Below are 16970 nucleotides of genomic sequence, written 5' to 3' on the forward strand. Positions count from 1 at the left end.
ACAAATCATTTTCCAAACTAGAGTACCATGAGGAGTAGCCTATATTTTTTGTTCTGAAATGTATATGACTGTGAACACAGTTAGCCTTTGTTCGCAGTCAACTATTCGATGAGGAGAAGTCCTTATTTTCACTTATATATCATTGCTTTAGTAAGACTATATTTGAGTCGTTCTAGATAGCATAAAATCTCACTTCTAAAAAACTTCACATCTAGACACAATTATTTTTAAAACTAACTCCTGTGGGACGCTGTTATCAACATCCCTTGAATAGTGGACGGAATATCTAACTGAGCCGCCAGAGACACATTTCTAACATTAATACATTCCTACTTAGTACATAAAGTAAGTGGTCAGAGAGGTACTTGACATAACCTTTATTTCTGACCTCAGCCACTAGGGGGCGCTGTTACCAACATCCCTTGAATAGTGGACGGAATATCTAACTGAGCCGCCAGAGACACATTTCTAACATTAATACATTCCTACTTAGTACACAAAGTAAGTGGTCAGAGAGGTACTTGACAGAACCTTTATTTCTGACCTCAGCCACTAGGGGGCGCTGTTACCAACATCCCATGAATAGTGGACGGAATATCTAACTGAGCTGCCAGAGACACATTTCTAACATTAATACATTCCTACTTAGTACACAAAGTAAGTGGTCAGAGAGGTACTTGACAGAACCTTTATTTCTGACCTCAACCACTAGGGGGCGCTGTTACCAACATCCCATGAATAGTGGACGGAATATCTAACTGAGCCGCCAGAGACACATTTTTCACGCAAAAACACTCAGTAGTTAAAGTAAATAATCAGTAGGCTACCTGACAGAGATTTTATTTCTGACATCAGTCACTCGGGGGCGCAGCTACAAACACCTGACGAATGGATAAATGAATAGCTATCTGAACCAACAGACCCACATTTTTCACGCAAAAAACATTCCTGCTTGGTAATTAGGTGGCCAGAGGACTCGCTGACAGAGTCTTTATTTCTGACCTATGTTAAACATGTGACTCTGTTGGCTCAGTTGGCTGTTTGCAGGCTGTAATTAGTAACAGAGCCCACCTAGTGACTGAGGGCAAATAAAAAGATTCTGTCAGGTAGTTATCAGGCCACTTACATTATGTACTAAGTAGGAATGTTCTGGCGTCAAAAATGTGGCTCTGGCAGTTCAGTTAGTTATTCGCGGGGTGTTGGTAACAGAGCCACCTAGTGACTGAGGTCAGAAATAGAAGTTCTGTCATGTAACCCTCTGGCCATTTACTTTATGTACTAAGTAGGAATGTTCTGGCGTCAAAAATGTAGCTCTGCCGGTTCATTTAGCTCTTAATGGGGTGTGGTAACAGAGCCCCTAGTGGTAAGTTTCACAAGTAATTGTGTCTAGATGTACAATTTTTTGGAAGTGAGATTTTGTGCTATCTAGAACCACTCAAATATTTATAAAATTGTCAAAATAAAGCAATTATATATAAATCAAAATAAGGACTGCTCCCCAGCAAATAGTTAACTGCTAAATGCTGCCTTCACAGGCATGAAATGTATTACATTTGTTGTTTCAATGTTATTAAAATACAAGGTTCAGAAGCATTTTGTTTACATTCAGTTATATCTTATTTCTGAAAACATTCCTTAGGTGAAACAAAGTCTACAAAAAATTGACTGTTTTTGTAGGAATTTACTGCTCAGTGTATTCATTTATTTGATTAGTGTTTTACACCCCTACAAGAATATTTCACTTATACTACGGCTGCCAGCGTTATGGTGGGAGAAAATAATGCTCAATGTAGATTGCATGTTTACTGCACTCACCTCCTGTTTCCATGCGCCACAAAGATTGTCACAAATTGATGGGAAAGAAAGAGAAAAAGAAATCTTAATTTAATATCCTGTATGTTAAGAGAGATTTTGCATGCAATTTCACTTCAAACTATTTTAATCAGTACATAAATACAATCAGCAGCACTATAGCTATGATAGTATAACATTAAGAGACAAAGAAGAGTATAGAAGTGTTTTTAACAATTACCCATAACAATGACTTAATCAATGAAAAAAATGATATGATTTTGTCATAAAAATCACTTTACCTGCACATGATAAGGTAAATACACCCCAGCATTTAGTGCATGTAGGGTTTAGGATGCAGGCGTAAGATATAATATGTGTAAGGGTTAAGATACAGGTAGATTTATACCAGCTTAAGGGCATGTCAGATTAGGTATACATATACACAAACTTTATATGACATCAGAAAAACATGCCTGCATTTGTCTGTTGTCCTAGCCATCGGCGAACAGCAAAGCCTGATGGGTCCTAAAACAAAACAAATCAAAACACTGACAAAGACTTCATCTCTTTCAACTTGCATATTAATGACAAAGATACATTTTATTTATTTATTTGATTGATGTTTTACTCTATACTCAAGGATACCACAGCATTTCATTTGCAGGTCAGACAGCAGTCAGGCTGAATGGTGGCATGGAATTCATGTAGGGCAGAATCACACTTTAAAGGCAAAGACCTCTAAAAATCAAAGTAGGTGTTACTAAATAGACCACTTAAAACTATACATAAATATACTTTCACTTATTTTTTTAGATTTTTGTGAAAAGGGTTAAAGCACCCAAACATCTGAATTCTAAGGTGGGCTTTATGGACCATACTATCAGAGGTTAGGAACTCTTGACATCATAGGAAATTTTGTCAACTCTAGCAATGAGTTAGAATAACTCTTTTTACCCATGAGTGAAAGATTACTTAAATGATGTTCCAAAAAATGACTTAATTCTGGTGAACATCATGAAAGATGACGAAAAAAAGGTCAGAGTTTCTAGATACCGTTAGTATGGCTATAAAGTCCACAATAGGTTTCAAATACTTTAATCCCTTTTAACACTCTTAAAAAATCTGAAAAAATAAATGAAAGAATTTTTTTTTTTTTTTTTGATTGGTGTTTTACGCCGTACTCAAGATGGTGGGTGGGTTATGGTGGGTGGAAACCAGGCACAGTCTGGGGGAAACCCACGACCATCCGCAGGTTGCTGGCAGACCTTCCCACGTACGGCCGACGAGAAAGCCAGCATGAGCTGGACTTGAACTCACAGCGACCGCATTGGTGAGAGGCTTCTGGGTCATTACGCTGCGCTAGCGCGCTAACCGACTGAGCGAAAGAATTTTTACGCATCATTTTCAGTTCATCTCTGTATGATGAGCCTTACTTCAGATTTTAGCTTTCTTTAAATGGAGATTTACATGTTACCAGACAGATGTGGAGACCAGAAAATCTCCTGGTAAAGCTGTATTTAATGCTTGACAGGGTTTCCAACCAGGAAACAAATGTTTTAAAGATTTTCTAGAAACTTACAGATCATTTATTTATTTGATTGGCGTTTTATGCCAAACTCAAGAATATTTCACTTATATGACTGCAGCTATCATTATGCTGTGAGGAAATCACGCTGAGCCAAGAGCATGAGTATCCGCAGGTTGCTGACAAATTTTCCCACGTATGTCTGGAGAGGACACCAGCATGAGCTGGACTTGAACTCACAGCATTGGTGGGAGGTTTCTGGGTCATTGCAGGATTCTATTCAGATTTCATGGCTAGGGAGGCATAGCCATCATTCACCTGAAGTTGCATCAATATAACACAAACTATCAAATTTACATATTTATGCAATACACCATAATTGTATATATACCAACTTGAAATACTCACCAAAACGAAGATTGTCATGCTCCCGTGGCTGGGCATCATGTTGGGCAGGATTGGGATGATTCGAAACCTTACTGTAACACAAAAAAAACAAAATCATAAAATAACAGGATTTCAAGGAGGGCATATCCGATACACTGTATTTCATCTAAAGTTTAGCATTTTTTAAGCGAGGTGTTCTTCTTGATTCTGATCGATTCATTCACCTTATGTGCCACTTAAGAGTTTTTTTGTGAAGCTCAATACATTTCTTATCAGAGCAACTTAAGTGCTGGCATGGGAAGTATCAGTTTATGGCCTTTTTGTTCTTCTGAAAACTATGCAGTTTACTAAACATTTGCTTCTTATTTGTCTATTTAAATTAATATTCAAGAACTAAAATTTCACCTGTGTGACAACACTACAGACAAAAGAAACCATGCAGATTACGGCACCAAAATGTGTTTGGATCATGGGGCTAGGAAACTGTACAGATCACGGGGCTAGGAAACTGTGCAGATCATGGGGCTATAGGAAACTGTACAGATCATGGGGCCAGGAAACTGCAGATCATGGGGCTATAGGAAACTGTGCAGATCATGGGGCTAGGAAACTGTACAGACCACGGGGCTAGGAAACTGTGCAGATCATGGGGCTATAGGAAACTGTACAGATCATGGGGCCAGGAAACTGCAGATCATGGGGCTATAGGAAACTGTGCAGATCATGGGGCTAGGAAACTGTACAGATCATGGGGCCAGGAAACTGCAGATCATGGGGCTATAGGAAACTGTGCAGATCATGGGGCTAGGAAACTGTACAGATCACGGGGCTAGGAAACTGTGCAGATCATGGGGCTATAGGAAACTGTACAGATCATGGGGCCAGGAAACTGCAGATCATGGGGCTATAGGAAACTGTGCAGATCATGGGGCTATAGGAAACTGTACAGATCATGGGGCCAGGAAACTGCAGATCATGGGGCTATAGGAAACTGTGCAGATCATGGGGCTAGGAAACTGTACGGACCACAGTGCTAGGAAACTATGCAGATCATTGGGCTATAGGAAACTGTACAGATCACGGGGCCAGAAAACTGCAGATCATGGGGCTATAGTAAACTGTGCAGATCATGGGGCTAAAGAAAACTGTGCAGATCATGGGGCTATAGGAAACTGTGCAGATCATGAGGCTATAGGAAACTGTGCAGATCGTGGGGCTAATGAGAAACTGTGCAGACCACGGGGCTATAGGAAAGTGTACATATCATAGGGCAATAGGAAACTGTGCAGATCATGGGGCCACACAAAACTGTGCAGATCATGGGGCCATAGGAAACTGTGCAGACCAGGGAGCTAGGAAACTGTACAGATCATGGGGCCAGAAAACCACAAATCATGGGGATATAGGAAACTGTGTAGATCACAGGGCTATAGGAAGCTGTGCAGATCATCGGGCTAAGAAACTGTACAGACCATGGAACAGAACCACTGTTCAGATCCTGGAGCTAAGGTAACCGAGTAAATGGATATTTATTTATTTAGTTATTGGTGTTTTATGCCATACTCAAGAATATTTCACTTTTAAGACAGCGAGCACTATTGTGGTTGGAGGATACCGAGCAAAACCCGGCAGGTGATCCACGACCATCCATAAGTTGTTGGCAGCTAGACCTTCCCAATGACGACCGGAGAGAAAGGCAACATAAACACTGGTGAAAGGTTCTGGAGTCACAGTGCTGAGTGGGCACGCTAACCACCGAAGCCCCTTTAGTAGATGTAACATGTAACATTACCTGTCTGTCCTTGTCTGTAGATCGGTTTGCTCATCTGAATGAACACTGAAGTTCTCTTCTGATCAAATTCAATGTCCGTCTCATTCTTGAAAACAAAGCCACTGCTTGTCCCACTCAGGCTACCGATCACCCTCAGCTTATACTGCCCTGGGGTCAGGTTGCTGGGAATCTGGGGGTGTGGGGCATAAAATGTCATACATGTACAGTTCACTGTTTCTAATATTTATCTATGAACATGTTTCATATCCACAGAAATTGCATGGCATTGGAACCCTGACTGCATGAGATAAATAAGTTTTTTCATCAGTTGATTTAAGATTTACTGGATAATGAAGAATTTACTGGACATTTCATATCAACAACTCACCAACATCTGCAGGATCCTACTGCCTTCTCTGTCAAAGGTTAACTTGGTGTCAGAATACTGAACATCGCCCTTGACAATTGATATGGTAATATCCAACTGCGGGTATTCCAGTTTTAAAACTGCAGCAAAGACATTGATCACTTGCTGTGGTCGAATTTTTCTGGGAGCTAGAACTAAGTAAGTCCTGGAAACAATGACAATAACATATATCATAACATAATTTAGGTGACCTAATCTCTTTATAAACTTAGACAAAGAATAAAAAACCCAGTTTCCTTCCATGTTCCCAGAGACAAACACTCTAACCAATCACTGATGTGGCATTAAGCCATAATCATTCATTCTAACCAATCAGTCATAATAGCAAGTAAATAGCTGGATTTCATCCAGCACAGGACAAGACCCAGGAGTCTCTCACCAATGCGGTGGCTATGAGTTCAAGTCCAGCTCATGCTGGCTTCCTCTTCGGCTGTTCGTGGGAAGGTGTGTCAGCAACCTGCGGATGGTCGTGGGTTTCCCCGGGCTCTGGCCAGTTTCCACCCACCACAATGCTGGCCGCGGTCATATAAGTGAAATACCAATAAAATAAATAAATTGCTGTATTCACACAGCTTAGTACATTATCCAGTAGAGCAAATGACCTAAACTTTGGCCCATGAATAAGCTACACATTTTACATGATTCAACTGGAGATCCAGAAAGATCTTAGAAAGATTAGATTTGAAAGGTTTTGAGGTTGATTTGATGATATTATGTACATTTCAACACCAAAAGTCAATATTTCATGACATTTATTTGCCTGTAAAAATGAAAGTTTGGGATGAAATTTTAGGTCATTTCATGTATTTGCCATACTCATAATTCAATCTGTCATACACTTACGGGTCTCTTATCATTTTACAGCCAACTGAGTTGGTCAGTCTACAGTCATCCTGGGCTGATGGGATCTGAGCATGTGTGCTCATAATGAGCACAGTGGCCCCTAGTAACAGTCCCACCCACATGGCTTGACGCTGCGAAAATAAAGAAAAATTGATACATACAATAAAGCTGTCATCATAGTACACATCATAATATGATAAGGAATTAAAATATGGAATTCAAAGGTTTGGAGATCTGGAACTTGAATAACAATGTTTTGAAACTTAATTACTGATTTCACGTAACCAGTCTTATTCTGTTAGGAAAAGAAATGACAAAAAAGTGAAACTCATTGATAGTTATTGACTGATATGGCTTCAGTGAGTGATAACACTGTTTGCACAGTAATACAAAACCTTTGAGGTCAGGAAATAATGTAAGAACAATCCAGCTATTGGAGAGCCAATGGCACAAATAAATCACGAGGGTTAGTCACAACTTTCCAATATCAGCAATTACTGCGGCAGTCTGATATTGAGGTATACATAAAATGCTGGATTTGTTTGCTTGTGTGTCAGGCAGGTGGGGTGGAGGCTTGGAGTACAGGAGAGAGGAGAAATTTCTGAACTTGTTAGAAAGAACATAAATGTTACAAAACTATTTTTTTTTGCCAAGTTAACAACTGTAATCTGAGATGTTATAATTGCAAGAAAAAAAAATAATTCAATTTGTACAAACATTATTATCAGTTTTGTTTACCCTCCTTTGATAAGTACTCTATAAAAATGTGAAATAATTCTGTCTTTTAAAAAGAACAATTAATTTTGTCAGAATTTGTCAAAATGTATTGAGTGACTGATTGTGATATGTAGAGTGCAGGAAAAAGTGGCGTACTTTACAGTGTATTCTGTATGGATAAAGAAAACTAATATCACATAAAGGTAGATGATGGTCTTTCTCAGTATGCCGAGACACAATCTGAGTAAAATTCATATATTCATCAAATATAACATTAATTCCATCAGTACTCTCAAGGAAATGTCTGCATATATGATTCTGAACACCAATATGATGGAGCCTGGTTCACATTTGATCCCACATCCAAACTTGCTTACAGAATTTGTTATGTTTATTGATGTCTCTTCTCAGTATTTTATGGAGAGAACATCTTCAGCATTAACTAGTTACAATATAAGAATGACTTTTTCTGTCAATAGGGTTGCAGGTTAAGATTTACAGTTTGTAAAGATTGCATTAGTTGAAGGCAAATTGTTTCCACAGATCTTCATGCCCAACCGCACAAGACAGCAAAGGTTGTCCACTAAACTGTCACAATGAACAATGAGAAACGCTGAATCCCCAAAATTCCTACCCGTCTCAGAATGGGATTGAACCCACATCCCCTGTCAGTAAGCCTACCATCATGTATGTACATTATGTACGGACTGTAATATTAATTCAATTAAATTAAATATCGCATGTGGCAATATCTGACAATGGCCATATTAGTCAGATCCATAGATTTAGGAAGAATTTGAAATCAGGCCATCTCATTTCCATTTTTCTCCTATTTTCCTGCACTGTACATATGTTATTTTATGGGAATAGGGCGTCACACCCTGAGACACACCCTTGCTAAACCTATGATCAGATCACCGTGCACTGCCCAGGTTTAATTTAGCTGAATTGGATATATATAATATATATATATATATATATATATATATATATCACAATGTGATCCAATATAACATATAACCAGGATATTTACACATATATTAAAGTCAACATATTCATAAAGATATTCATCATTTACACAAATAAAATGCTTTTAAACATTATTTCTATGAATTAAAATGATAATGTGTTTATATGAACCATGGAGGTATATACAGAAGGGGGGAACAACTCAAGCTCTTCAGTGTTCAATGTAAAATACAGACACAGCAGGACTTGGGCTTTGTTTTGACAGGGGATTAGCCTGTCTGCCTTGTGACAGGTCTTTGCACATGTGCTCTCAAGACTATAGCGGCTTTTGACACCTCAGAATGCACCCCAGTTGTGCGTTGCTTGCCTCACATGTATTTCAAATGCTCAATTTTCTCAATTTTTAATCATCATTTAAAAAAAACAAGCTCCGGGGTTCATTTATTTATTTATGTATTTGATTGGTGTTTTACTCTGCACTCAAGAATATTTCACCTATACGACGGCGGCCAGCATTATGGTGGGAGGAAACCGGGCAGAGCCCGAGGAAAACCTATGACCATCCACAGGTTGCTGGAAGACCTTCCCACTTATGGCCGAAGAGGAAGCCAGCCGGGGTTCATAATCCTTCAGCACCAAGTAAATGGCACAAACTAATGCTACCAGCAAAACATAACTTTAGTGCACTATGTACATCGGAAAAATATGAGAAAACAAAAAATGTTCCAATAGCTCAATAAATATAGCTGTCTTTTATATACTATATTTTCCGATACAATAGCCCTATAGAAGTAATTAACATCCTAACATGCCCACTTAGACGCACAAATAGAACCTTACTACATGTTTGTTGTGCACAGAATTTGGAGTTGATGCTTTTTACTCAAAGTAAGTGTGCATGACGGCACCCCTTTCGAGGAGGTGTGCCCTAAGACCCACTCGTGCACTCGTGAACGCCTCCTACCATGTATACATGTACCTCCTCCATGATATAAACCATGCAATAGCTGAAGTTTAATACCATGGCGGGTATTCTGACTCAAACAAGTCTGAATGCTATTTGTAGTTGTCATTTGTATGGTTATAGTTTATACACCTTTATTTACCTGTAAATAAACTATACTTTTCTACATCTATATATACCCCCTCAGACTCAACCATGGCCAAACGCTATCACTTCCGGCAGTGATCTCCATAACTTCACATGTGCCTCTCATATTTTAATTAGTAGACTGGAACAGCTGCTTTTCGTAAACCAATCCTGGATTACAATTCTCTTGGATTTATGCATTCTTTGATGTTATATATCATGACAGTAAGTGTACTTAATTTGGTAAACTATAATCCCGCCACTCACTTATCAAGGTGAGCGTCCATATAGCGGCGGCCATTTTGTGTTACCTGTAATCAGTGTGTCACCGTCGTAAAACTTTTATTATCCTATTTCGTTTGTTAGATCAGTTACAGTATTGTCCGTAGATTTCCAGTGAACTTAACCCCTTCCAACTTTTCTGGACCGATAGATCTATGTTTTTGAGCATAAAGAGATAACATATATCGACAGGTGTGTTATGTGAATATATACAGTTCTTACCTGTTCTCAGGGATAGCGTCCTATTTGAATACCTGAGCGATGACTATCGAGTAAATGAGGTCACGGACTAAGGACAGGTAACTTTGACCGACCGCCAGATGGCGCTATGGTTTTTATGCTCCAGGTGACACACAAAATGTATGAATCATAGATATTTTTCTTGGACCAGCTAGTACAGGTATACATGTATAGACAAGCCCTTGGATCACTGGCTCCGGTATGCAGAAATAAGAGCAAAATGCTGAGGTTTTCCATATTTTAAATACCATAAATATTTTCTGTAAAAATATTATACTGACGAATTAAACAGGTACTGCCACTAATCCAAAAATGTCGAAATACATAAATTCAAGTGTATAAGCATCAGTGACTGTATTATTTATTACGCCACGCACGAAAGGGAAAAAGGGATTTTACAACAGCAAAGAAAAAAAGGAATGAATTAATAAATTAATTTATAATAAATAAACGAAACAAAAAAAGGCTATTGCGTAGATGTTGCTCTGCTTTCATACCATTATTGACAGCGTGGGACGTCGCAAAAATTACAATATGTATGTTAATATTTGTATTCCGCGGTCTTCTCACTTGAAGGCGGCAAAAAGGTGTGTCTTAACACACTTATACATTACTTATACATCTGTATATGGTAAAGCTATCAACACGTGTGGATTAATTCTCAGCTTACAGGTGGTAACTTTTCTATAGCGATCCTTTCATTTCCTTTCATTCTTTATTCATAGCATATAATGTACAAAAATAATATTAATAATAAACCTTGTCCTCCAGAAGTTTTTAACCGACATAACTATAAATTAGTAAGAATATAACATTGCCAGGATTAATAAAATGTATATACAAAGATGTTAAATGTATACAATAATTTTTTGGTTTCACAGACATGCATAAATAAAGCCGTGCACGTTCTCCATTCCGTGTAAATTTAGACATAAACATATATCAAAATGGAAACGTATACGTAAATAATTTATAACTATACAAATAAAAACGTATACAAAGGTATTAAACCTTAAGATGAAAATTAAAAAAAAACTATGAGAAAGTGTTAAACCTTAACGCTGACTCCGTGAGCTGTCACACAGTGGTCTATCATTATACCAGAAGGCGACATTCAGCAGAGTTTACAAATGTAGCATCGCATTCATGAATGGTCGATAACTATATAAACAAATTTAGGATTATAATATCAACATACATGTATGCCATATAATAAATATAAATAAGGATTATGGTGACCATTCTCTATAGTAACATTTGTCTGTCGTATTCTCACACTGGAAAAGAGCGATGCCTTATTAGTATATAAGCTATAACATCGATAAGTGGTTAGTTTGCCAGCTCGGCACAATGAGACCCTCACCATTGCGGTCAAATCCAGCTCTGGCTACATGGCTCCCTCTCTGGTTGTATGTTTGAAGGTCTATCAGCAACATGTGGATGAACTAGAGATTTCTCACGGCTCTACCCTGTTTCCTCCCACCAAAGGCAATCAAATAAATAAACAAATAGCTAAGCATTGGGGCTCTGTGTTCATCCATCCCATGAATATACATACCTGTATATACGCTATTAACAATAATTCAGCTTATACATGGATGTAATTGAGTGGTGTTAACACCGTATTCATCAGTGTTTCATTTATACGACAACGGGGAGTTTTAATTACTGGAGGGGGCACGGGAGTAAATCACCTGGATGTCAGACAACGGCCTGGCATTCCCAACCAAGGCTGTGACATGATATAAAACTACATGCAGCCGTGTCTCAAAGAGCTAAAGTCTTCTATGATGCCCCAATGCCATGCACCAACCCCGAATGAGTTACGGATGTCCCTGGTTTGAAAAAGCATGGTTATTCGGGACAAACCTTGGCTCTTTCTCCATGAGTGGAGGGAAATGCATTCTCATTTGTCGTGATTTTTGTGTTTTGAAACTGTTTAACTGTTTGGTGTTTTGAACTAGGGCGTTCGTTTGAGGAATGGATGGTATTTGTGGTTGCCTGACAGGATTAACCCTACCACGGTATGCCGGTACAGCTGATGGCGCATACTCCGTACAGCGCATGCGTCGCTCTCTACCTTTCCCTTCACATCACTGCCACCACTAGTAAATTTTGTGCAAAAATCTTAAACAACGCCGTGGTCACTAGGGTCACAGTGATGAGGCAGGAAGTAATGTCAGAAAATACTCACAATCCGTCTCAACCCTCGTCTCTAACAATACTTTATACACAGGCATTCTCTTCATCTAGATTATATACGAAATGATTCTGACTAAAACTTAAAACAATTTTATTGATGAATGCTGATTAAATACTTCCGTGGGAGGACACACGGGATGAGGCTAAGCGGTTAAAACCTAAACACGCCTACGTGCGTCTTACGGGCTCCAAATGTAAAGCTTTCCTGGTGGTTGCAGTGATGTAAGCGAAAGGAATGAGCGACGCATGCGCTGTAAGGAGTATGCTTCATGCATATTGTTTCTCATTTTGCATGCCGGTCTGTCATTCAGTGATTAGCAAAAGAGATCTCAGAAATTTGTATCTCAGGATACACAGAATGAAAGATCACGTTCTTTCCCAACAAATCATTCCCAACATTATGAAATGCATTCACAGCTCGGTTTACTGTATAAGACGATAGATCAATTAGCTAAAGTTTCATGAACAGGTCATATTAGTTTTCTGGTGTCTGGGACAGGACTGTCTCGTCCAAGACTTTTGGATGTTTATAAAGTAGACGACATAACCAACGACACTTTAGTTAAAAGAAAAGACAACATTAGATCAAACATATATATGTATCGATAAAATATCCCACATAAAGATTGAAAAACATAAGATTTTATTCTTTGGATATTGCGTAAACGAGATATCGCAGTTGAAAGTAAGTAACATTGCGAAAATCGGAGGCGCTACCATGTTATCAATTTTAACCACCCCAATCCTATTTTGCCTTATAACCATGACGCAACATCGTGTTTCCCGTTGCTCTGACATGGCGCGTCCCGTAGCCACATAAAAATTCCTGACTAAAAGTTGATTTAAAGGCAGGAAGACAGAACCTTCAAGATTCTACCCTATTGTTCTCTTAAATATCGATATTCAGTGTACCATATTTGCTGTACAAACCCAGGGAACCTCGCCAGGTATATGGCAAATAACTTGGCCACAGCAGTGTAACAGTGCGAAATGTGAATGTTTCCTTCATGTACCGTAATAATTCTGTGACCAATATCTTCCAACCATGCCATACTGTGCCGTTTGTCTTTTACAAATAGCTTACTTAGTAACTGTAGTAGAATGAATGAATGATTATGGCTTAACGCCAGATCGCCAGTATTTCAGCCATATCGTGGCGACACTGTAGTAGATGAGATATAGTTAAATAACTCCAGTTATGGTGAATATGTATGCTTGAGATATTACATTATGCAGGTAGGAAATCGACAGAGGCGCTCCATAAAATTGTAGATTGTCTCCCTTCGACTTCTAGCGACACGGGTGTTCTGCACTGCGCGCGGGTGTATTGGAAACCCATTGCGCGAGGCTATAACATAGAGTGAGTGAGTGCTTGGGGTTTAACGTCGTACTTAACAATTTTTCAGTCATATGACGTCGAAAGAGTCCTTAGAGTGCATGTAATATGCCTCCTTGTTGCAGGACGGATTTCCATCACTCTTTTATCTCGTGCTGCTTCACTGAGACGCCTTACGGAAGGCAAGTACAACGCCTTACACCACCCGAGCCATTATACTGACACAGGTCAATCAGGCGTTGCACTATCCCCGTCATGCTGAACGCCAGGCAAGAAAGTTACAACTTCCTGTTTTAAGGTTTTATGAGCGAGTCGAGCCAGGATTGACCCTGGATCTACCGCTCCCTAAGCGGACGCTCTATCAACTGTGCTACTGTGGCGGGTTATAACATAGAAAGCTTACGCAGAAAAATGTGAATGGTACATGTATGTCTTTCGTTCGTAAGTTACAATACCTGGTCAAAGGGATAAGTATGATCAACATCCCGATGATTTTGAAGGATGCTAAAGTCGTGAAAGCTGTACCTCACTATTTCACAATTGTTTGTGATTGCTGGGATTATCAATCTGCTGCCGACAAATCGCGGTGGTGAATCACCTGGGACTAATATAACGCATCACTACTATTACTAGCAGTCCCAAGTGATTGTGATCATCCGGTTCGTCTGAGAACCAGGTAAACATGTATGGCCGGTAACCTGGATACTACAAGAAATAAAGAAATTAAAATGTTATAGATAAAGAGTCCTAAGTGATGAGAGCCGAGATAGATTACATGCGAACCAAAATGTAACAATGGATATAGTTGAAAATTGCAAACCGAGAAAAAGTTAGGCTAGTTACATCTGTTCTTGATGACTGACTAAAACCACTGAAAAACAAGGTGAAAGAAACCATCCGTCAGCTAAGAAGAAAATTTCTGCATTTCAAACAAGTCTTGAGAAATCCATTTGTGCAAGACGTCATTGTAAACCTCTGTCAGAAATATGGAACTTTTATTTGTAAAAAATAGTAGTACAAAGACCTTGCAGAAGGGAAAAACTTGTACTGGATAACCAAATATACAAAACATCATAAAGGGCCAAATTCTGTGCGCAGAACATGTACAACAGAGTTCCAGTCCACGGTGTTAGCAAAAGCCCTATAGACAGAGAAAGCTACACAAAATTAACACATTTTAGAAAAGGTGTTATTCAGTTATCCGAAAAAGTCTGATGTGAATTGCATGTGGATACTAAACAATTCAAAGTCATTGACCAAACGATTAGATTTGAAAGGTCCAATGAGGAATAAATTCGCCAGCTCCCCTATAAGCTGACCTTCATTTAATCACACATGAATACGACTACATGTATAAGCAAAATATGTTAAAACAGTAAATTTCATAAATCCCGCTCCTTTACATTCCCCAAATATTACACAAAAGCACCATTGCATGGCATCTGAACCTCATCAAGTGGCCGCTATGAACTACAGACACGTGCCAGTTTTACTAGAGCCTATGATTTATTCTGATTCTCTACATGTAGGATATAATTCTGTAATGGGAAGATTTTGTAAAACTTTTATAGGGATGGGATTTAAACTTATATTGTAACAAATTGTTCCAAAAAAAAAACAATATTTGCGATTTGGTAGCCTTGGTTAAAAATGTCTGAGACTCCTGATCCAGTATTTTACAACTGGTACATGTAGTTTCCACACAAAGTAGTTTTGGTAGCAATATAACTGAAATGTGTGCTACACTACATGTAGTCATTCATGGAGACACCTTCCAGTCAGTACCTTGCTACTAGCTACATGATGGCATTGTAAACCATACTCCAGGCTATGACAACATCTTACAATGACTTTTCAAAGTTTGCCAAGGATATTAGTACCTTATTCCGGTATACTCTTTATTCATTTGGTATCAAAAAGAGATGAACTGCGCTGTTGATGGCCTTTGCAAAGTGTAGCCTACGGGAAAGTTTGTCGTTAATTTTCCAAGGGTCCGTGACTTTCACTGATTTCAGCCACTCGTAAACCTCAGCGCTATTGTTAAAGTGAATTTTTCTCATGTACATGAATGTATCTTAACAAACAAGATATTCGTCATTTACCCCACAAGAGGCAGATATTTCCCTAGGGCTCATCGATTCACAACGTGACAACTGTTACACAAATAAGTGGAATAGACATATATCCCAGTACGACATAAAATAAAAATCAAATTTCTTTTCATCATGTTGGTATTCATTTAATGTGTTAATTGCTGATTTCTTCTCATCGGTCCAATTTTCTTGGCGTTCTGGATAAGGCACAGTGTTAATTGCTGATGAACAGTCAAGCTCTAGGGTATATAAGTTTGTGTACGTAGATGAAAACGAGCTCCCAGTGCCATATGCATCATCAGGTACTGCAGTAGTATTGCGGTTATTGAGAAGTGTTTTGTACATTATGGGGGTGGTATAGTACGAGTCCATAATGTGTCAAGAATCCGTACTGGACGAGACGTTGCCGGCATCGAGTCCAATGCGGATTTAGAACACACAGACTCGTACAATGTCATTCCATAATGTACAAATGGTACGATCCGACTCATTTCATTGAACAACGTTTATAGCTATATTAATGTTTGCTACATACTACAACTGCTTGAATTTATCCGTTTAATGTATGAGAATTTTAGGTTTTGTTTCGCTTTAAATGTCACTTCTGTCAAAGGACCCTTTGCAACTATAGATAGCAAATCGTCCCACTTCGATGCAGCAGCGAGGTGTAATTTTTTTCAAGCAGAAAGACAAGTAAAACTTTACTGAATACGAAGTACAATTATTGAAAAATTATTCAGTGATGCGATTTATACTATTTGTTTATCAAAACGCAAAAGTAGGGTCTAGTTCCAAGGTGCCCTTTAACTATTCTGTGACAGCTTAAAGCATGTAGAATATCAACTTGTTTCTGTTCAGGAGGTCTGAATATAAGTGTGTAGGAGCTGTAACATACATGGCATACATGTAGAGAAAATATGTAAAGAATCCATTGATGGTACTTGTAGTTAAGAGCATGAATACACGTCATCATCAATATAATTGCGAAAGTCGACGTTAATTGAATTAACTCAAAATCAAGAGGGCTAGATATTGTCAAATGCATATCGCATGGTAGAGCTACAAAATGATATCTGCAGACATCATACGCTTAATCACCTGACATTTCATATAGATCAATGACCCAACATAAGATCAACATTTGCAATTTACACATGAATAGGTATGTGAGCGGCAAAGATAGCATAAGGCCATTATCGGCGAGTGCATTTATAAGAGGTATATGGACACTGAACCGATGTTTGTCGACATGGCTATACGGAAGTGAGTTAGTAAATGTATGGTGTATGAATCA

The 16970-nt window shown here is 38.7% G+C and overlaps 1 protein-coding gene across 1 annotated transcript in view; it reads right to left on the reverse strand.

Annotated features, from left to right (window-relative positions):
* Positions 1–10055, reverse strand: part of LOC135475679 (CD109 antigen-like) — a 36168-nt gene extending 26113 nt beyond the window's left edge. The window contains 6 exon segments of the mRNA XM_064755609.1: positions 2267–2319; positions 3728–3798; positions 5499–5667; positions 5866–6049; positions 6748–6878; positions 10028–10055. Of these exon segments, the coding sequence (XP_064611679.1) occupies positions 2267–2319; positions 3728–3798; positions 5499–5667; positions 5866–6049; positions 6748–6869 (599 nt within the window). The 5' untranslated portion in view covers positions 6870–6878; positions 10028–10055.
* Positions 10056–16970: the final 6915 nt, after the last annotated feature.

This window comes from Liolophura sinensis, chromosome 9 (genome assembly GCF_032854445.1).
Source record: "Liolophura sinensis isolate JHLJ2023 chromosome 9, CUHK_Ljap_v2, whole genome shotgun sequence".
Taxonomy (NCBI): Eukaryota; Metazoa; Mollusca; class Polyplacophora; order Chitonida; family Chitonidae; genus Liolophura; species Liolophura sinensis.